General features: G+C 45.4%; 1 protein-coding gene and 1 non-coding gene across 2 annotated transcripts; one reads left to right on the top strand and one right to left on the bottom strand.

Moving 5' to 3' along the window:
* Window positions 1–3,158: 3,158 nt before the first annotated feature.
* LOC128589492 (small nucleolar RNA SNORA2/SNORA34 family) lies at window positions 3,159–3,294 on the bottom strand. The gene has a single exon (XR_008381058.1). It is a non-coding gene; the product is annotated as a small nucleolar RNA SNORA2/SNORA34 family (small nucleolar RNA).
* Window positions 3,295–13,961: 10,667 nt separating this feature from the next.
* LOC128589262 (tripartite motif-containing protein 60-like) lies at window positions 13,962–15,377 on the top strand. The gene has a single exon (XM_053596238.1). The coding sequence runs from the start codon at window positions 13,962–13,964 to the stop codon at window positions 15,375–15,377; it is 1,416 nt and encodes a 471-aa protein (XP_053452213.1).
* The last annotated feature ends 5,598 nt before the right edge of the window (window positions 15,378–20,975 follow it).

The following is a 20,975-nucleotide window of genomic DNA, read 5'->3' as shown; positions in this document are numbered from 1 at the left end:
CCTTCTGTTGTCATAGGTAGATATTCTTTTTTAGGTGTTTCCAATGAATAATTATAGGTATTCTGATTATACAGAACACTTTGAAAAAACAGCAGATGAGCTATAGGCAACTTAGCATGAGGCTCCTTCCAAGAAGTAAAATTCTGTAATTTTCTTTTATTTATTTTTTTTTTGTAGAGAGGGAGTCTCACTTTACCACCCTCGTTAGAGTGCCATGATGTCACAGGACTCACAGCAACCTACAGCTCTTGGGCTTTCGTGTTCTCCTGCCTCAGCTTCTCGAGCAGCTGGTACTACAGGTGCCTGCCACAACGCCTGGCTAGTTTTTGGTTGCAGTTCAGCCAGGGCTGGGTTTGAACCCGCCACCCTCAGTATATGGGGCCGGCGCCCTACTCACTGAGCCACAGGCACCACCCAAAATTCTGTAATTTTCACATGATATAAAAAAGAACTTCCATCAGGATGGCACCTGTGGCTCAGTGGGTACAACACAGGCCCCATATATTGAAGGTGGCGGGTTCGAACCCAACCCCAGCCAAAGGGCAACAAAAAATAGCAGGGCATTGTAGCGGGTGCCTGTAGTCCCAGCTACTCAGGAGGCTGAGGCAAGGGAATCGCCTAAGCCCAGGAGTTGGAGGTTGCTGTAAGCTGTGACACCACAGCACTCTACCAAGGCGAATGAAGTGAGACTCTGTCTCTAAAAAAAAAAAAAACAGACGGCGCCTGTGGCTCAGTTAGTAGGGCGCCGGCCCCATATGCCGAGGGTGGCGGGTTCAACCCAGCCCTGGCCAAACTGCAACAAAAAAATAGCCGGGCATTGTGGCGGGTGCCTGTAGTCCCAGCTGCTCGGGAGGCTGAGGCAAGAGAATCGCGTAAGCCCAAGAGTTAGAGGTTGCTGTGAGCCGTGTGACGCCACGGCACTCTACCCGAGGGCGGTACAGTGAGACTCTGTCTCTACAAAAAAAAAAAAAAAAGAAAAAACTTTCGTCAACAGTGAAGACTTGGGAACAATTCACCAGACGTGGGAAGCACCCTCCAGCCTGCCTCTCTTTTCTTGATTCCCCTCCTACCCTCTTCTACTCCTGCTATTCTGGCACAGGCCCACATTCTTGTCATGCATCCTGGGCCTCACGCTGCCTGGGAAGGGGGATGCTCACATTTCTACAAGCTCCATAGACTGGTTGGCGCTAGTCCAGGACTCTTGACATCTCACAACCTGTCCCCATAAGGGATGGACAGAGAGTCTGGGGTCCCTGCTTTCAGCAGAAACAGTATGACTAAGTGGGAATAATGGAGTGTCCCCTATAGCCAGGCTCTTATGAAGTAGTGTGAACAGGCTGATGGGGCTCCTGCTAGTACAGCCTTTCCCACTATCTGTTGTGTGGAGTCCAACCAAGGAAGTTCCAGGGCCTGAACAGAGAGAATTGGAAAGGACCCAGGTAATCTTTCCACCCTCTTAGAAAGGGATGACAGGTGGTAGAGGTGACAAGTGGTAGAGGAGCTTCAGCCACAGACTTTTCAAGCCTATCTGCCCCTCCACCCCGTCAGCACTTTGGCCAGAAACTTTTCTCTCTGGACCCTTCTAGGACCTAGAAATGGGGTCTGGCAGAAGGGAGAGCTGGATCAAGACATTTTAGAGGATCTGGCCCCAGGGATCTTCAAAGAGCATTCTCCAGGTGTTGTGTGGGAATGGCCCCACTCCCACCACCTGCCACCTGCCAGTGGTGACCCAACAGCCCTTCTCAGGAGAAGCCATCTCAGGGATTCTGCTCAGTGACTGTCATGCCATCCTATGACCTGAGAGTAAGTGTGCTTCAGTTGCTGTATGCTCTATATCCCACCCAAGAACCTATGTGTATCAAGAACTGACCCCTGGCTCGGCACCTGTGGCTCAAGCGGCTAAGGTGCCAGCCATATACACCTCAACTGGCGGGTTTGAATCCAGCCCGAGCCTGCCAAACAACAATGACGGCTGCAACCAAAAAATAGCCAGGCATTGTGGCAGGTGCCTGTAGTCCCAGCTACTTCGGAGGTGTAGGCAGGAGACTCACTTGAGCCCAGGAGTTGGAGGTTGCTGTGAGCTATGATGCCATGGCACTCTTGCCTAGGGAGACAGTTTGAGGTTCTGTCTCAAAAAAAAAGAACTGACCCCTGGCTTCTAGTGGGCCATGGCTATTGATGTTCTGAATCTGTTACATCAGGCATTGGGAAGTAATAAGAAACATGAACCAAAAAAAAAAAAAAATCCCAATACTAGGTTTAAGAGTCAAAAGTGGGCCAGGCACAGTGGCTCACACCTGTAATCCTAGCATTCTGGGAAGTTGAGGTGGGTGGAGCTTGAGCTTAGGAGTTCAAAACCAGCCTGAGCAAGAGTGAGACCGAGACCACATCTCTCAAAAATAGCCTGGCATTGTGGCGGGCACTTGTAGTCCCAGCTACTTGGGAGGCTGAGGCAAGAAGATCACTTGAGCCCAAGAGCTTGAGGTTGCTGTGAGCTGTAACACCACAACACTCCACCAAGGGCAACAAAATGACTCTGTCCCCCCCAAGAAAAATAAAATGAATTCAGATAAAATAAAAAACCTGAGCTCTGCAAGGTTCCTCCCACATGGATACTGTCCTCAGTTCAAGCCCAGCCAAAGGCTCCAGGCCTCAACGAGTCTTGATCTGTGGCCCCTGGTGGGCTCCTGGGTCAGCTATTCTGCTCTCTGCAGTGGCTCAGTGTGGGCTGGGCCACTGCCCTGGGTGCACTGGTCAGGGGTTACGGGGAACTCTCAGCTCCTTCTGTCCTTGCAGAGCAGAACCTAGTTCCACTCCTTTTTTTTTGAAGTTCATACTGTAGAATTGTCTTTGTATTTTGGGTAAAAACCCACAGTCATTTTGGGGAGCTGTAATTAAGATTTAACAGTATTATAATTCTAATGAGTAACTTAAATATCCTTGTGAGATAAATATAATAATACTTTATGGGTATTTTGGAACCCTAGTATTAAGACTACAAATCACACTAGCCTACATCTATCACCAATGACTCATACTGTTTCTTTCTTTGCAAATTGTTTTTTTTTTTTTTGTGGGTTTTGGCCAGGGCTGGGTTTGAACCCGCCACCTCCGGCATATGGGTCTGACACCCTACTACTTGAGCCACAGGTGCCACCCCATACTGTTTCTAATAAATTGACCATTACATTTCCAAAGTTCTGAAATGGCCAACAGACCATAGAAAGATAATTCTTTAGGCTCCCGCTTGAAACCAACAGCTTCAGCAAACTGCTGGCCTTGATTCAGGGCCAATGCTAGTTCCACTTCTTGACTCACCAACAGGGTAACGTCAAGCCCTATTCAGAATTAGAAGTTTTTAGGGAGTCTCCTTTCCTGTGTTTCACTTGACTGACTCCAGACGCAGTCAGCAGGGGAAAACAACAGGCCCCTATGGACAGAACTCACCCTCTTCTCTGCCTCTTCAGTACCAAAGACAGGGAAGCTCTGACTCATTGGTCCTTGTTCCCACTCCCCACTCTTCCATCAGATCCCAAACCTCACCACAATCGGCTATACTTCTGGGAAACTAGTCTCATGTTGTCAATAGAAAAGTGACCAGCAAGGTAGTTCATACCTGTAGTCACAGCTACTCTGGAGGCCAAGGTAGGAGGATTGCTTGAACCCAGGACTTTGAGGCTGCTGCAAGCATGGCTGACACCACAGCACTCTAGCCTGGGCAACAAAGTGAAACTCTGTCTTAAAAAAAGAAAAAAAGGGCGGCACCTGTGGCTCAGTGAGTAGGGTGCCAGCCCCGTATACCGAGGGCAGCAGGTTTGAACCCAGTCCTGGCCAAACTGTAACAAAAAATAGCAGGGCGTTGTGGTAGGTGCCTGTAGTATCAGCTACTTGGGAGGCTGAGGTACGAGAATTGCTTGAGCCCAAGAGTTGGAGCTATGCCGCAGCACTCTACTGAAGGCAACAAAGTGAGACTCATTTCAAAAAAAAAGAAAGAAAGAAAATAAGAGAAAAGAAGGAATAAAAAGAAAGGCCAGTCCTGGGGAGGTGGTTCACTCCTGTAATCCTAGCACTCAGGCAGGCTGAGGCGGGCGGATAGCTTGAGCTCATGAGTTCCAGACCAGTCTGAGTAAAAAGAGAGCCTCGCGCTACTAAAAATAGAAATACTGAGGGAAGAGGATCACTTGAGCCCAAGAGTTGGAGGTCGTTGTGAGCTATAATGCTACGGCAATGTCTCAATATCTTGAGACACTGTCTCAGAAAAAAAAAAAAAAAGGGAAGGAAGAAAGGAAAAGTAAAAGAAAAGCAATATGCCAACTGTATGATTTCCTTTGCAAACATTAGCCTCTTTCAGCGCTTCATGTACCAAGCTGGAAAAATTAAGGAGGGCCTACTTTAATTATCATTATTATTACAGAGTTTCACTTTGTCACCCTCGGTAGAGTGCTGTGGCATCACACTTTACAGCAACCTCAAACTTATGTGCTTAAGCAATTCTATTGCCTCAGCCTCCCAAGTAGCTGAGATGACAGGCACCCGCCACAACGCTATTTTTAGCGATGAGGTCTGGCTCTGGCTCAAGTTGGTCTCAAACCTGTGAGCTCAAGCAATCCACCTGCCTCTGTCTCCCAGAGTGCTAGTGGTACAGAACAAATGGCATCCCAGCCAGTTCCTGCAGCTGGGTGCTGTGGACCCGCTGCCTCTGCCTTGGTGATGTTGCCGCATGGCAGTAAGCAGCAGAACCAACGGGGTGGAAGGTGGGCAGGGGGTCCCTATTTCCTAGGGCTGGGAATGAAAGGGATTGTAGCCATTCATTTGCCACCCAGACATGTTGTTCCAGACATGTCCCAGACACCCTACGTGTAACTATCAAGCCCCACTAAATGTAACTACAGAGGCCCCCATGCGACTAAATATACCCCTAGACAAAGAGCCTACAGACAGAGAGGGAGAGAAAGAGCTTTCTTCTCCTGACTCGACTTTTCTCTCTCTGCCAGGAGTTCTGGCACTTCTGTATTCTTTTCTGTAAATAAATCCTGTCTTACCACTGTTCTGTGGTCCGCGGATTCATTCTTGGAATCACCAAGACCAAGAACCTACTGAAGAGGGAAATTCCGGTATCACTAGGATTATAGGTGTGAGCCACAGCACCCGGCCAAAGGGCGTACAATTATTAATCAGCCTTAAAGATTGTGAAATCATATTTGTCCAACAAACTCATATTCATCCCCTGACATCCACTCAAAAGCCACATCCTCAGAGGAGACCTTGGTGAGCCCGAGGCCGTGGGCATAATCCACAGGGTGGGACCAACCCAGCAACTCAATATAAATGCAATCTGACCCAAGGAGACCACCCTTCCTCTTGCATTTGAAAACCACTCCCTCTTCTGCTCCACCTGGTGATCCCGGACGAGGCAGGCAGCTCCTTTGCAGAGGTCTCCACTCTCTTACCCATCAGAAGACGTGGTCACAAAGCTTTTAAAACCAGCCTGAGGCTCAGCGCCTGTGGCTCAAGCGGCTAAGGCTCTAGCCACATACCCTGAGCTGGCGGGTTTGAATCCAGCACGGGCCCGCCAAACAACAATGACGATTGCAACCAAGAAATAGCCGGGCGTTGTGGCGGGTGCCTGTGGTCCCAGCTACTTGGGAGACGGAGGCAGGAGAATCGCTTGAGCCCAGGAATTGGAGGTTGCTGTGAGCTGTGATGCCAGGGCGACAGCTTGAGTCTCTGTCTCAAAATAAATAAATAAATAAAATAAAACCAGTCTGAATCTAGAACCTAAAGAGGACTAAAAAACAAAACCAGCCTGAAATCAGTATGTCCTGGCCTTACTTCGACCCTCAAGTAGTTCATAGGAATAAAAACTGAAAAGCTAACCATTGGGATTCGTAGCGTCAGTTGAAGCCGCCTTCAGCCCGGGGCAAGGTTTCGCGCCACCACCACCCCGCGCCGCGGGTCACTGAGCATGCGCGGACCGTTCCCGCCCAGTCCAGGGACCCCGCCCATCGCCACGCCTACTCAGTGCGCATCTCAGAACTGCGCAGCGCGGGGACTCCACGTCTCAGTCCTGCGCCACTGCTGTTCTGTGAGTCCTGTGCAACCTCGGTCCTGAGCCCCTGACCCACTTGCTCCTGGTAAGCTGCGAAGGCCTCAGGACTGGTCCAGGAGGGCCTGACGGGAGGCTTTACGGGACAGGGGCCTCCTGAACGTTGGCTGTGCCCAAACTTCGGGGTCGCGGCGGCCCCCAGCGGCCTCCTCAGGCTCTGCGGCGGTTCGCCCCTGTGGTCCCAGCGTTCCGTGTGGAGGCCAGGGTGGGAGGCTCCATTGAGGCCAGGATTTGGAGACCAGCTTGGGCAACGTACCTAGATCCCGTCTCCACCAAAAATGCTTAAAAGTTAGCCGGGCGTGGTGGTGACGGTCCGCGGTCCCGGCTGCTCGGGAGGCCGAGGCGGAAGGGTGGCTGGAGCTCTGAAGGCAGAGAGGAGGTGGGACCCCGTGAGGTCACCGCCGACCTCAGCTCCGGTGTAGAAAGCAGCCGCGCAGCCACCGAAGGATCACGGTGATTGTGTGAGGGAAGGGTCTCCGCCCCTACTGCGCTGGCGCCTGCCTGTCGGATTTAATCTCCTTTTGTCCTCAGGAGGATCCTGCCGGTAGGAAATGACTATGTACTTAAGGTTTGCTGATGAGACAGTCTAAGGCCCAGTTATGTAAAGAATTATCTAAAGTAGGTTCGAATGGACCTCAGCCTGCCTAATGAATTATCTAAAGTAATAGAGGGACAAGGCTTGGTAACTCAGGCCTGGAATTGCTGCACTTTGGGAGGCGGAGTGGGGAGGATCACTTAAGACCAGCACCTCTAGAACAGCCTGGGCACAACACAGTGAGAGAAATTAGCCAGGTGAGCCTGGTGGTGGCAGCCTGTGTTCCCAGTTACGGAAGAGATTTAGCCTGGAATATCTCCAGCCCATGAGTTCAAGGTCATAGTGAGCTGTGATTGTGCCAGTGCCCCTCAACCTGGGCTACAGAAGGAAATGAAAAATAAGTATTTTTGACAGCGAGATGTCTACCACAGATCTCCATTAATAGTAACGTTTATAATGCTAAGTACTAATATTTATGGAACTCACATTTAACCTACATAGAATGAGAGTAGGTAATACACAATTTTGAGAAAAATGGGAAGGTATTCACACCATGAGCCTTACACTTTACAGTCTTTAACCAAAGGTTGACAAAAGAAATGTAAAATGGTAGCTATGATCTTCGGTGTGATAGAAAAGTGGAGCCAGGAAAAGACAGTTTAGTCAAGATGTTGGTTGTTAGCCACATCCAGTGGCTCACGGCTGTAATCCCAGCACTCTGGGAGGCTGAGGTGGGTGGATCCCTTGAGCTTAGGAGGCCAGAGCAAGAGCCAGACCCAGTCTCTACTAAAAATAGAAAAATTAACTAGGTATTCCGGCAGGCACCTGTAGTCCCAGATACTCAGGAGGCTGAGGCGGGAGGATCACTTCAACCCAGGAATTTGAGGTTGCTGTGAGCTATGATGCTACAACACTACCCAGGGCAAGGAAAAAAAAAAAGGTTGATTGGTCTAGTAATTGTTCAAGTAAGACAAGTTATTGTTGCAAAGTAGGAAATTGCAAGGCAGTGGGATTAGGTTTGTATTTCCAAAGCCATAGAATTATGGAATTGATTGAGGTGATGGGAGTCCGTGAAAGATAAGCAATGCCAGACACTAGGTAAACTGTTAAGGATGGATTTTAACTAGTAATATGTTTTTGAGACAGAGCCTCAAGCTGTCGCCCACCATAGAGGACCATGGCATCACAGATCAAGCAACCTCTAACTCCTAGGCTCAAGCAATTCTCCTGCCTCTGCCTCCCAAGTAACTGGGACTACAGGCACCCACCACAACGCCCGGCTATTTTTTTTTTTTAAAGTTATATGTGAGGTGTTCAATGCCCGGCTATTTTTTGTTGCAGCCATCGTTGTTTGGTGGGCCCAGGCTGGATGCAAACCCACCAGCTCAGGTGTATGTGGCTGGCGCCTTAGCCACTTGAGCCATAGGTAGGGAGCCAAGAGCTCAGTTTTGATTTATACGGAGGTGACTGAGTGTTTTAAAGGGAGAATGAGGACACAGAGGATGTGAGCAGAAGTTCAGTAGAGTCAGGAAAGTGGAAAATTAGAAAAAGTGAGAAAGCGAAACCTAGTGTAAAACATCTAGGTTTCCTCACCAGCTTATAAGTTAAACTCCTACACTCCCACAGAGGCTGGAGACAGAGGCCCCATCTTCAGATGTTAGCTGGAATAAACAATTGTTTTGGCACCTTGAATTTTCTCAGCTAGGCACTTTAAAGGGGGCTGATGTCATCCTAGGAATGTAGGCTTAAGTTGATAGGATTTAATCAACTGTGTTAGTATTTTGTTCAAGACTTTATAGACCAAGGTTGAGGTCTAGTTTAGAAAAGGCTTCAGAAGAGCCTAGCTAGAGTTTAGAGAAATTCTTTGTCAAGAGCAAGAAGGTAGTTACAATAGAAGGGCTGATGTTTGTAGCTTGGACTAGGAAAATGGCCTGAGCTTGGAAGGTGGGTTAGGGAAATTGGAGTCTATGGGAAAAAGGCAAACTACTGGCTGTATTGCTTTGTCCACAATTTTTTTTTTTTTTTTGCAGTTTTTGGCTGGGGCTGGGTTTGAACCCACCACCTTCGGCATATGGTGCTGGCGCCCTACCTCTTTGAGCCACAGGCACCACCCTGTCCACAATTTTTTAAGACTTCCCCATTTACGCAGCCCAAACACCTGCATTAGATAAGGTATTTTAAAACAAGAATTAGAACCTCATGCAGAGACATTGCTACCTATGAAAAGTTACATTGAAAGAGTTGAAGGGCACTATCATTTATTTCGTATAATTCCTCACTATTGAAAAATAGAAGCCTGTCAATTTTTTTTTTTTGAGACAGTCTCATTTTGTCACCCTCCATAGAGTGCTGTGACATCAGAGCTCACAGCAATCTCAGACTCTTGGGGTTAATGATTTTTTTGCCTTAGTCTCCTACTACAGGACTTCAGTTACTCGCCTCAATGCCTAGCTATTTTTAGAGATGGGGTCTCACTCTTGCTCAGGCTGGTCTCAAACTCCTGAGCACAAGTGATCCACCCACTTTGGCCTCCCAGAGTGCTACAATTACAGTTGGGAGCCATCTCACTCAGCCTTCTCAAATTTTTAAAAATTGAAATTCCACACTTAAAATTGAACATAATAATTGTCAGGGTTTGAGATTTTACTCTATTTGCAGGCTTATAAGTTAGTCTGTCAATATTTCTTTTTTTTTTTTGAGACAGAGTCTCAAGCTGTCACCCTGGGTAGAGTGCTGTGGCATCACAGCTCACAGCAACCTCAATTCTTGGGCTTAAGCAATTCTCTTGCCTCAGCCTCCCAAGTACCTGGGACTACCGGCATCCGCCACAACAGCCGGCTAGCCTGTTAATATTTCACAGATGCTTCTAGGAGACACAGCACTCTTGGGTCACAGACAAAGAATTTTTTTATTTGTTACTCCTGGCACAGCCAACAGCGTGAACATCATATTTGTGTTGGTTCCCTATACCTTCTGCATCCCACAGGTGATATGCAGAGACCAGACCATGTTAGATCCTATGCACAATAAGGGTTTTTCATCAAGGCAGTGAACCCAGAGGGTGGGAGTCCATTTATATAGCGAGTCTTGTCTTTGTCCCACAGTGACACCCTTTCTGTTCTCTCAAGGCACTTGCTGCAAACACAAACATGAGAAATGTCCTGTGTAGGACTCATGCCTATAATCCTAGTACTCTGAGAGGCCAAGATGGGAGGATCCCTGGAGCTCAGGAGTTCAAGACCAGCCTAAGCAAGAGCAAGATCCCATCACTACTAAAAAAAAAATGAGCAGGCTCGGTGCCTGTGGCTCAAACGGCTAAGGCGCCAGCCACATACACCTAAGCTGCTGGGTTTGAATCCAGCCCGGGCCTGCCAAACAACAATGATGGCTGCAACCAAAAAATAGCCAGACATTGTGTTGGGGGCCTGTAGTCCCAGCTACTTGGGAGGTGGAGGCAGGAGAATTGCTTGAGCCCAGGAGTTGGAGGTTACTGTGAGCTATGATGCCACGGCTCTCCACCCAAGGTGACAGCTTGAGGCTCTGTCTCACAAAAAAAAAAAAGAAAAAAATTAGCAGGGCCTGGTGATGCATGCCTGTAGTCCTAGCTGTTTGGGAGGGGAGGCAGGAGGATTGCTTAAGCCCAGGAGTTAAGAGGTTGTGGTGAGCTATGATCAGGCCACTGCACTCTAGCATGGGTGACAGAGAAAGACTCTTAAAAAAAAAAAAAAAGAAAGAAAGAAAGAAAAGAAAAATCGAGGGTGGCACCTGTGGCTCAAGGTGTAGGGTGCCAGCTCTGGGCCAGCTAAACAACAATGACAACTGCAACAAAAAATAACCGGGCATCGTGGCAGGCACCTGTAGTTCCAGTTAGTTGGGAGGCTGAGGCAAGAGAATCGCTTAAGCCCAAGAGTTTGAGGTTGCTGTCAGCTCTGATGTCACAGTACTCTACTGAGGGCAACATAGCAAAACTCTGTCTCAAAAAAGAAAGAAAGAAAGAGCCGTACAGTGATACTGAAAGAATAGTATATTTCTTGTCTAGAGTTTCAAATTGTTAACATTTGGGATGATGCACTCTGATGTCTTACTCTGTATGTATACATTTCTGTATATTGATGTATACATGTGTAAAATTACATACATATTTTATTTTGAACAAAGTTACAAACTTCATGTCATTTTTCCATTAAAAAGTCTGTATTCAGAATGTGTGCATTTCTACTTTTTCATTATAAGTCTTTATTATATGCAGTTTTTTTACTAGTAAGTTATAATTAGCTATCATAAGTCCATGTTTAAATATAATATCCTTAATAACTTTTGTCTTTCTGATCCAGATAAGAGACAGTATCATTTTAATTTGTATTCCCTCATTTCAGAATGATGAGAGTTAAGTCTTTTTATGGTTATGTTAAACTAAATGTGTTCAACATTAATTCTTTTCTGTTGTTGGGGATTCATTGGGGGTACAAAGAAACAGGTTACACTGTTTGCATTTGTTAGGTAAAGTCCCTCTTATAATTGTGCCCCACCCCCAAGATGTGTGTCACGCACAATGACTCTCCCACCCCACTCCTTCCTTCCCTCTCTCCACTCCCCCAATTCCCTAACCCCCACCACGTACTAGCATCAGTTGTACTCATATCAGAATTGAGTACACTGGATTCTTGCTTTTCCATCTTATGATACCTAAATTTTGTCTTTTTAAAATATTTAATTTTCTACTACTTCTCAATGAATAGGGTAGACTAAATGTCTAGTTCTAGTCTATAGTCTATCTCATTTGCCAGATAAGGCCAAAGAGAATCCAAAACACAAATACACAAAGAAAAGCCATTTCAGATTATGACTGAGTGTGTTAGTAGAGAGATGGGATTGTGAGAGACTGGGAGTGAATGGGAGGCAGTCAAGTTGTGAGCAGAAGATAGGATTTGTAATGTGACCTGAAGGAAGAGAGGTATCTGCAAAGATCATGACCTCTTCACCACTAAATACTTAAACATGTATTTCCTAAGAAGAAGGACATTTTCTTATGTAGCTGTGATATATTATTATCTAATAAATAATACATATTCAAATTTTCCCATTATCCTATATATCCGCTTTATTGCAACTGTTTCCCCAGTCTAGAATCCAAGCTAAGATTATGTATTACTATTGTTAATTTAGTCTCTTAATCTAGGACAAATTGGCTGCTTTTTCTTTTTCAATTATGTTCATATTTGTGCAGTTGGACAACATTGTCATGTTCAATCTTATAAGATTTGGGTGTTGGTGGTGGTTTTCCTGTGATTAGAATCAGCTAGGTTTATATATTTTTGCAGACATTTTTCCATATACAGTAATGACTTTCCATTGCAGGTCATTAGTTTGTCTCATCATTGGTTAAGGTCATATTCCCTGGATTTCTACATTATAAAGGTACTTATTTTTATTCCTCTTTAAAATACCATCCATGGACGGTGCGTGTGGCTCAGTGGGTAGGATGCCAGCCCCATATACTGAGGGTGACGGGTTTGAACCCAGCCTGGCCAAACTGTGACAACAATAACAAAAATAGCCAAGCATTGTGTCCCGGCTACTCTGGAGACTGAGGCAAGAGAATCACCTAGGCCCAGGAGTTGGAGGTTGCTGTGAGCTGTGATGCCATGGCACTCTACCAAGGGTGATAGACTAAGGCTCTATCTCTAAAATAAAATGAAATAAAATACCATCCTAGTGTGATGCTTTGAGACTGTGTGAATGCCTCATTTTTCCCATTAATTGTTACCCAATAGTTGTTGCACTTATTTGTGATCTTGTCCGACCTAATATGATATTATCTTTTATTTTTTTCAAAAGGAATAAACAGGGTTTTTTATTTTTTTTTATTTTTTTATTAAATTATAGCTGTGTGGGGTGGCGCCTATGGCTCAGTGAGTAGGGCACCGGCCCCATGTACTGAGGTTGGCAGATTTGAACCTGGCCACAGCCAAACTACAACAAAAAATAGCCAGGCATTGTGGCGGGCACCTGTAGTCCCAGCTACTTGGAAGGCTGAGGCAAGAGAATCGCCTAAGCCCAAAAGCTGGAGGTTGCTGTGAGCTGTAATGCCTTGGCACTCTACCGAGGGCGACAAAATAAGACTCTTATCTCTTAAAAAAAAAAAAATTAGCTGTATACATTAGTGCAATTATGGAGTACAATGTGCTGGTTTTATATACAATTTGAAATACTTTCATTTTAAAGCATGTAGATTTTGAAATTAAAAGTTGTTTCTCAGGACTGGCACAGTGGCTCACACTTATAATCCTCATACTCTGGGAAGCCCAGGCAGGAGGATCCCTTGAACTCAGTCAAGACTTGGAAAACAGCCTGAGTAAGAGCAAGACCCATCTGTACTCAAAATTGAAAAAATTAGCCAGGGGCGGCGCCTGTGGCTCAGTCGGTAGGGCGCCGGCCCCATATACCGAGGGTGGTGGGTTCAAACCCGGCCCCGGCTGAACTGCAACCAAAAAATAGCCAAGCGTTGTGGCGGGCGCCTGTGATCCCAGCTACTCGGGAGGCTGAGGCAAGAGAATCGCTTAAGCCCAGGAGTTCGAGGTTGCTCTGAGCTGTGTGATGCCATAGCACTCTACCGAGGGCCATAAAGTGGGACTCTGTCTCTACAAAGAAAAAAAAAATTAGCCAGACATTATGGTGTACACCTATAGTCCCAGTTACTCAAGAGGCTGAGGTAAGAAGATTGCTTGAGGCCAGGAGTTGGAGACCAGCCTGAGGAAAAGTGAGGCCCATCTTTACTAAAAACAGAAAACTTAGGCAGGCATTGTGGTAGGCACCTGTAGTCCCAGCTGCTTGGGAGGCTGAGGCAGACAGGAATTTGAGGTTGCTGTGAGCTAAGCTGACACCGTCACTCTAGCCTGGGTGACAGAGTGAGACTCTGTCTCAAAAGAAAAATTGTTTCTCACCCTCAGGAATAATTGTTCCATTACACCTGTTGCTTGTTTCTTCAAGAAATTTAGATTCTGATGGGCTAATCTGATAAGTTTTGAATTTTTTTTTTTGCATTTTTTGGCCGGGGCTTGGTTTGAACGGGGCCGGTACCCTACTCCTTTGAGCCATAGGCGCCGCCCAAGTTTGAATTATTATTGTTCTCTAAGTTAAGGATCAGGGGATAATGAAGACAAGTAAGTGAGTGTCCTCAGCATGCCAGGAAAGTGCAACTGAAACCTGGTTGATTTGCAAGGTCTAGGAGAGATACCCACTTCTCACTGGGATTGAGCTCTACAGGGTCAGGTCTTGCCAAGGGAGTTTACCTTATCCACTGCCTTTGTTCACAGCTCCATGGAATTTGAGACAGCCCTGGTGGACCTCCAAGAGGAATCTAGCTGTCCCATCTGTCTGGAGTACTTGAAAGACCCAGTGACCATCAACTGTGGGCACAACTTCTGTCACTCCTGCCTCAGTATATCCTGGAAGGATCTAGACGATGAATTTCCCTGTCCTGTCTGCCGTTTTTGCTTTCCATATGGGAACTTCAGGAGGAACCCTCAGCTCCGTAATTTGACTGAAATTGCTGAGCAACTGCAGATCAGAAGGAGCAAGAGGAAGAGGCAGAAAGAGCAGGCTGTGTGTGAAATGCATAACCAGTTTCAAACCCTTTTCTGTGTGAAGGATCTAGAGATCTTATGTACACAGTGCAGTTTTTCCACTAAACATCAGAAGCACTACATTAGCTCCATTAGCAAAGCTGCCTCTTTCCACAGAAAAAATCTAGAATGTAGCATTGAGCCTCTGAAGACTAATATAGAACGAATTGAAAAAGTGATTGTTCTGCAAGGCATCAAGGCAATGGAGCTGGAAAAGAAGGTAGAATGTAGGAAAGAAGAAATCAATTCTGAGTTTGAGGAAATTAAACTGTTTTTACAGGATGAACAAGAGGCTATTCTTAAACAGATGCAAGATGAAGAGATGGACATTTTAACAAAACTAAATGAAAACATTGTAACATTTTCAAATGAGGTTTCCTCATTAAAACATCTTCTGAGGGAGATAAATGGCAAATGTGTGCAGTCAGACCTGGAATTACTGACACACCTTAAGAGTATCAACCACAGGTATCAAAAGCTAAAATATCCTGAACTCTTTTCATTTAGGTTAACGAAACATGGCCTTAGCCTTCCTCCCCAGTATTCTGGCTTTTACAGAATTATCAAGCCATTTCAAGCAGATGTGATTCTAGATGTTGACACTGCACATCCTCAACTTATTGTCTCTGAGGATCAAAAAGTTGTACGATATGGAAGAATGAAGCAAAAAGGTAGTTGTAGCCCAAGGAGATTTGATCTTTGCCCTGCTGTCCTGGCTTCTCAGAGATTTAGTTCTGGCAGACATTACTGGGAGGTAGATGTGGGAAAGAAGCCTAAATGGATACTGGGCATATGTCAAGACTACGTTGTTAGGAACTGGCAGGAACAGCCATCAGTTCTGGGTGGATTCTGGGCAATTGGGCGATACATGAGGAGTGGCTATGTAGTATCAGGCCCTAAGAGAGCCCACATCCTGCCAGTGGTAAGACCCAATAGGATTGGAATTTTTCTGGACTATGATTTGGGTGAGGTCTCCTTTTACAACATGAATGACAGGTCTGTTATCTATACTTTTAATGATTCTTTCACAGAACCCGTTTGGCCTTATTTCTACACTGGAACAGATTCACAACCTCTTAAAATCTGTTCAGTATCAGATTATGAAAGATAATGAACCTGGTTCAGTTTTTGTGGATAGGTTGGCTAGTAATTTTAATCTTATTTCTGGAAACTTTTTAAGTTTTTTTTTTTTTTTTTTTTGGTTTTTGGCCGGGGCTGGGTTTGAACCCGCCACCTCCGGCATATGGGACCGGTGCCCTACTCCTTGAGCCACAGGCGCCATGCGAATCTTTTTAAGTTTTACCACTGAAAACCAGAATAGATTTTCTTCTTCATTTTTAGCAACTGTGAAAACATGTTCATAATAACACCTTCATAGATCTGAATATCAATTGTCAGGTGTTTTGCATTTTATTTTATTTATTTATTTTTTTGTAGAGACAGCGTCTCATTTTATCGCCCATGGTAGAGTGCCATGGCATCACACAGCTTACAGCAACCTCCAACTCCTGGGCTGAAGCGATTCTCTTGCCTCAGCCTCCTGAGTAGCTGGGACTACAGGCGCCCGCCACAACGCCCAGCTATTTTTTGGTTTGCAGTTCAGCCGGGGCCAGGTTTGAACCCGCCACCCTCGGTATATGGGGCCGGCACCTTACCAACTGAGCCACAGGCGCAGCCCTGTTTTGCATTTTAACACAAAATATTTTTTGAGAATTATATTACTTAACATGTCCAATAAAATATTTTAAAATTGCCAATAAGTTCTTTTTTTAGTTAGACCAGTCACCTAAATTTGTATAAATTGTTATTTAAGTGTAATGCTTACCACATATTGGCTCTCTTTTTAGTGGATTCTTCTCTTTACCTCCATATTTCTTATCAAATTTTTCTGTGCTTTTTTGTATTATTTGACAACACTGACTTATTTTTGTGGATAATGAGAATTGTATTTTCCCTACATACACTCAAAAATGCACAACCCATAGATACTCTCTAATAGTTTTTTCCTTTTGTGTCCATCACCCTGTGTGTCACCTTCCTATCTGGAGTAGCTACTTGGCCTGTATAGTTGTGACCATTCTAAGAACTGAGATCTGCTCTTCAAATATGTTTACTCCTATGTTTTCCTGTTTTTTTAATCTTTTCATTTTGGAGTGTCATTGCCCCAAATATTGCAGTGTTGTAAAAATTAAGGGATTTTTCATGTTTGGAAATGTTTTTATTCTGCCCATATTTAGATGATGATGATGAAACCAAGTAATTTCTATGTTGGAAATCACCTTTGTTTGCAAAACATGTTTTTGATAAGTCTGATTTTTTTTTTTTTTCAGTTTTTGCCTGGGGCCAGGTTTGAACCTGCCACTTCCAGTATATGGGGCCAGCGCCCTACTCCTTGAGCCACAGGCGCCAACCATAAGTCTGATTCTTAATGCTTTCATACCACTGTTTTTTATAACCCTTTTAGATTTTGTGTATAGGCTGTGCATGATGGCTTATACCTGTAATCCTAGCACTCTGGGAGGCCGAGGCAGGTGGATTGTTTGACCTCACAAGTTCAAGACCAGCCTGAGCAAAAATCGAGACCTGGTCTCTACTAAAAACAGAAAAACTGGCAAGAGGATCACTTGAGTCCTAGAGTTTGAGGTTGCTGTAAGCTATGATGCCATGGCACTCTACCCAGGGGGATAGCTTGAGACTCTGTCTCAAAACAAAAAAAAAAAAGAAAACTCTTGTGTGTCTGTAGTGTTTTGAACTTTATTTACTGAGTAATTAGATACAAAGAACAGGGTATGGCTAATTGCTGATGGGAAGGCTACAGGGGCAGTGCTGCTCACCTAGCAGGTTGTTAGCCAAAGAAAGAGGACCTGCTGGCTCAGAGCCTGTAGCTCAGCCTCTAGATCACTGGCCACATACACTGGGGCTGGCAGATTTTAGCCCGGCCTGGGTCTGCCAGACAACAGTAACAACTACAACAAAAAAATAGCCGGGCGTTGTGGTGGGCGCATGTAGTCCCACCTACTTGGGAGGCTGAGGCAATAAGCCAGCGGTTCTCAACCTGTGGGTCATGACCCCTTTGGGGATCAAATGATTGTTTCACAGGAGTTGCCCAAGACCATCCTGCATATCAGACATTTACCTTACGATTCATAACAGTAGCAAAATCACAGGAAGTAGCAACGAAAATTATTTTATGGGTGGGGGTCACTACAACATGAGGAACTGTATTAAAGGGTTGCAGCAATAGGAAGGTTGAGAACCACTGGCTTAAGCCCAAGAGTTGGAGGTTGCTGTGAGCTGTGATGCCACCTCACTCTACCAAGGGCAACATAGACTGTCAAAAAAAAAAAGGAGCTTGGATAGTGTCCAAAGATTTTATTGGGGTCTAAGATGTCACCCAAGCAGGTTTTCTAAGGGGAGTTCTAATTAGTGGATTTGGGGCAGGCAGGTGCAGCTTTCTCGGGTCACATTTTGACTGCAGCATATCCGTTTAGTGTGGGGTCACTGGGGTGAGTCAGGTTGTATCTGCATGTTCCATACCAAGGCTGTCACCAGGGGTTGGTTGTATAAGGCCTATGTCTGGATTAACTACGTTAAAGAACAAGGAGGAGGTAGAGAACTGTTAACTGTATTAAGGGAAATTGAGCCCTGCTTCTGGTATGAGAAAGTCAAACCATTAAAAAATAGAAGCTGGCCAGGCATGGTGGCTCACACCTACAGTCCCAGCTACTAGGGAGGCTGAGGTGGGAGGATCACTTGAGCCAAGAAGTTCAAAGTTATAGTGAGCACTTCATTCTAACCTGGGCAACAGAGCAAGACACTGTCTCTAAAAAAAAAAAAAAAAAGGACACTGGGGGCGCCTGTTGCTAAGTGGTTACAGTGCCGGGCATCTGCTCCAGGGCTGGTGGGTTCGAACCCAGCCTGGGCCTGCTAAACAACCAAACAAAAAAAAAAATAGTTGGGCATTGTAGTGGGCACCTGTAGTCCCAGCTACTCTGGAGTCTGAGGCAAGAGACTCACTTAAGCTCAAGAGTTTGAGGTTGGGCGGCGCCTGTGGCTCAAGGAGTAGGGCGCTGGTCCCATATGCTGGAGGTGGTGGGTTCAAACCCAGCCCCGGCCAAAAACCAAAAAAAAAAAAAAAAGAGTTTGAGGTTGCTGTGAGCTATGACACCATGGTTCTCTACCAAGGGTGACAAAATCAGACTTTCTCAATAAAAAAAATTAATAATAATAAAATAAAAAATGTTGGTGGTGCCTGTAGCTCAAGCAGGAAAGGCACTAGCCATATACCCCAGAGCTGGTGGGTTCGAATCCAGCCCCAGCCTGCCAAACAATGACAACTACAACCAAAAAATAGCCAGGCATGGTGGCAGGTGCCTGTAGTCCCAGCTACTTGGGAGACTGAAGCAAGAGAATCGCGTAAGCCCAAGAGTTAGAGGTTGCTCTGAACTGTGACACCACGGCACTCTACCCAGGGCTATAGCTTGAGTCTCTGTCTCAAAAAAAAAATATATATATATATATTTAAAAAGGGATGCTGAGGCAACAGGAAGTTAAAATACTTCACACAAAAAAATTTACTAGGGTGGCACCTGTGGTTCAGTAGGTTCTGTCTCTACAAAAAAAAATTTTTTACTACACAGTGGTATGGGAAAAAGCAGGGAGAAGCCAACAAGCCAGATCTTGTAGGACCAATAAGGCTGCTGAAGACTAGGTTTTTTACACTGAAATGGGAGTACTGAGAACCATTTGAGTGGAAGCACAACTTTTTATTTTATCACAGTATTTTTTTTTTTTTTTGGCTGGGGCTGGGTTTGAACCCGCCACCTCTGACATATGGGGCTGGTGCCCTACTCCTTTGAGCCACAGGCGCCGCCCCACAACTTTGTATTTTAAATCCTGCATTGTAAATGTAGGAAAGAGTAACTTTATCAGAATTTACTGTTAAAAATCCTTTCCCTGGGGTGGTGCCTGGGGCTCAGTGAGTAGGGCGCTGGCCCAATATGCCGAGGGTGGCGGGTTCAAACCCATCCCCGGCCCAACTGCAACAAAAAAAATAGCCAGACGTTGTGGTGGGTGCCTGTAGTCCCAGCTGCTCAGGAGACTGAGGCAAGAGAATCGTGTAAGCCCAAGAGTTAGAGGTTGCTGTGAGCCGTGTGACACCATGGCACTCTACCCGAGGGCAGTATAGTGAGATTCTGTCTCTACAAAAAAAAAAAAAATTCTTTCCCTGAGGTCTCAAGTGGCTAGGGCATCAGCCACAGACACCTGAGCTGGTGGGATCGCATCCAGCCCAGGCCCACCAAACAATGACAGTTGCAACCAAAAAATAGCCAGGCGTTGTGGCAGGCGCCTATGGTCCCAGCTACTTGGGAGGCAGAGGCAGGAGAATCACTTCATCCCAGGAGTTGGAGGTTGCTCTGAGCTGTTATGCCACGGCACTCTACCCAGGGCAACAGCTTAAGGCTCTGTCTCAAAAAAAAAAAAAAAAAATGGCTCAGCGCCTGTAGCTCAAGTGGCTAAGGCACCAGCTACATATACCAGAGCTGGCAGGTTCAAATCCAGCCCAGGCCCACCAAACGACAATGACAACTACAACCAAAAAAAAAAAAAATAGCCAGGCATTGTGGTGGGTGCCTGTAATCCCAGCTACTTGGGAGGTTGAGGCAAGAGAATCACTTAAGCCCTAGAGTTGGAGGTTGCTGTGAGCTGTGACACAACAGCACTCTACCAAGGGCAATAAAGTGAGACTCTGTCTCTTGGGGGAAAAAAAATAGATGGTGGCATCTGTACTGAACATGTGCAGACTTTTTCTTGTCATAATTCTCTATACAATGAAGTGTATCAACTCTTTACATAGCATTTACATCATATTAAGCATTGTAAGTAGTCTAGAGGTGATATAAAGTATATGGGAGAGTGTACAAAGTCCAGGAACTTGGATGCATATGTAAAATTACCTCCCCTTCAGAATATTTGTACTTTAATAATATTATGTATGCCAATCTGATAAGTAATATGGTAATTCATCTTGATTTTTCTTCAAGTTTCTGTTTCCTTCAGCGATATTTTTTCATCTTCCTGTCAAACATTCTGTTTATCACTGTTCTTATACTGCAGTCTCCTAAGTACTTACTTTATGCACACACATATGCATATGCTACATGAAATCACACAAACAGGCTGGGCACGGTGTAATCCCAGCACTCTGGGAGGACTAGGTAGGTGGATTGCTTAAGCTTAGGAGCAAGAGTGAGACCCCATCTCTACTAAAAATAGGAAAACCAGACTCAGCGCCCGTAGCACAGTGGTTACGGCACCAGCCACACACACCAGGGATGGCGGGTTTGAACCTGACCCAGGCCAGCAAGGACAATGACAACTGCAACAAAAAATGGCCAGGCCTTGTGGCAGGCGCCTGTAATCCCAGCTACTTGAATTGCTTAAGCCCAAGAGTTTGAGGATGCTGTGAGCTCTGACGCCATTGCATTCTACTGAGGTGAAAACAAACAAAAGTGAAACTCTGTCTCAAAAAAATAAAATAGGAAAACCAGCCAGGCATTGTACTGCATTGACTACATGCACCTGCCACAAATCCCAGCTGCTTTTTCTACTTTTTTTTTTTTTTTTTTTTTAGTAGAGATGGGGGTTTCACTTTTGCTCAGGCTGGTCTCAAACTCCTGAGCTTAAACAATCCTCCTGCCTTGGCCTC

This window comes from Nycticebus coucang, chromosome 6 (assembly GCF_027406575.1).
Source record: "Nycticebus coucang isolate mNycCou1 chromosome 6, mNycCou1.pri, whole genome shotgun sequence".
NCBI lineage: Eukaryota > Metazoa > Chordata > Mammalia > Primates > Lorisidae > Nycticebus > Nycticebus coucang.
Note: the sequence above shows the minus strand (reverse complement) of the source record. Positions and strands in the feature narration are given on the sequence as shown.

Bases quoted from the DNA above. Each gene is read 5' to 3' on its own strand.
- LOC128589262 (XM_053596238.1), top strand. From the start codon at position 13,962: ATGGAATTTGAGACAGCCCTGGTGGACCTCCAAGAGGAATCTAGCTGT.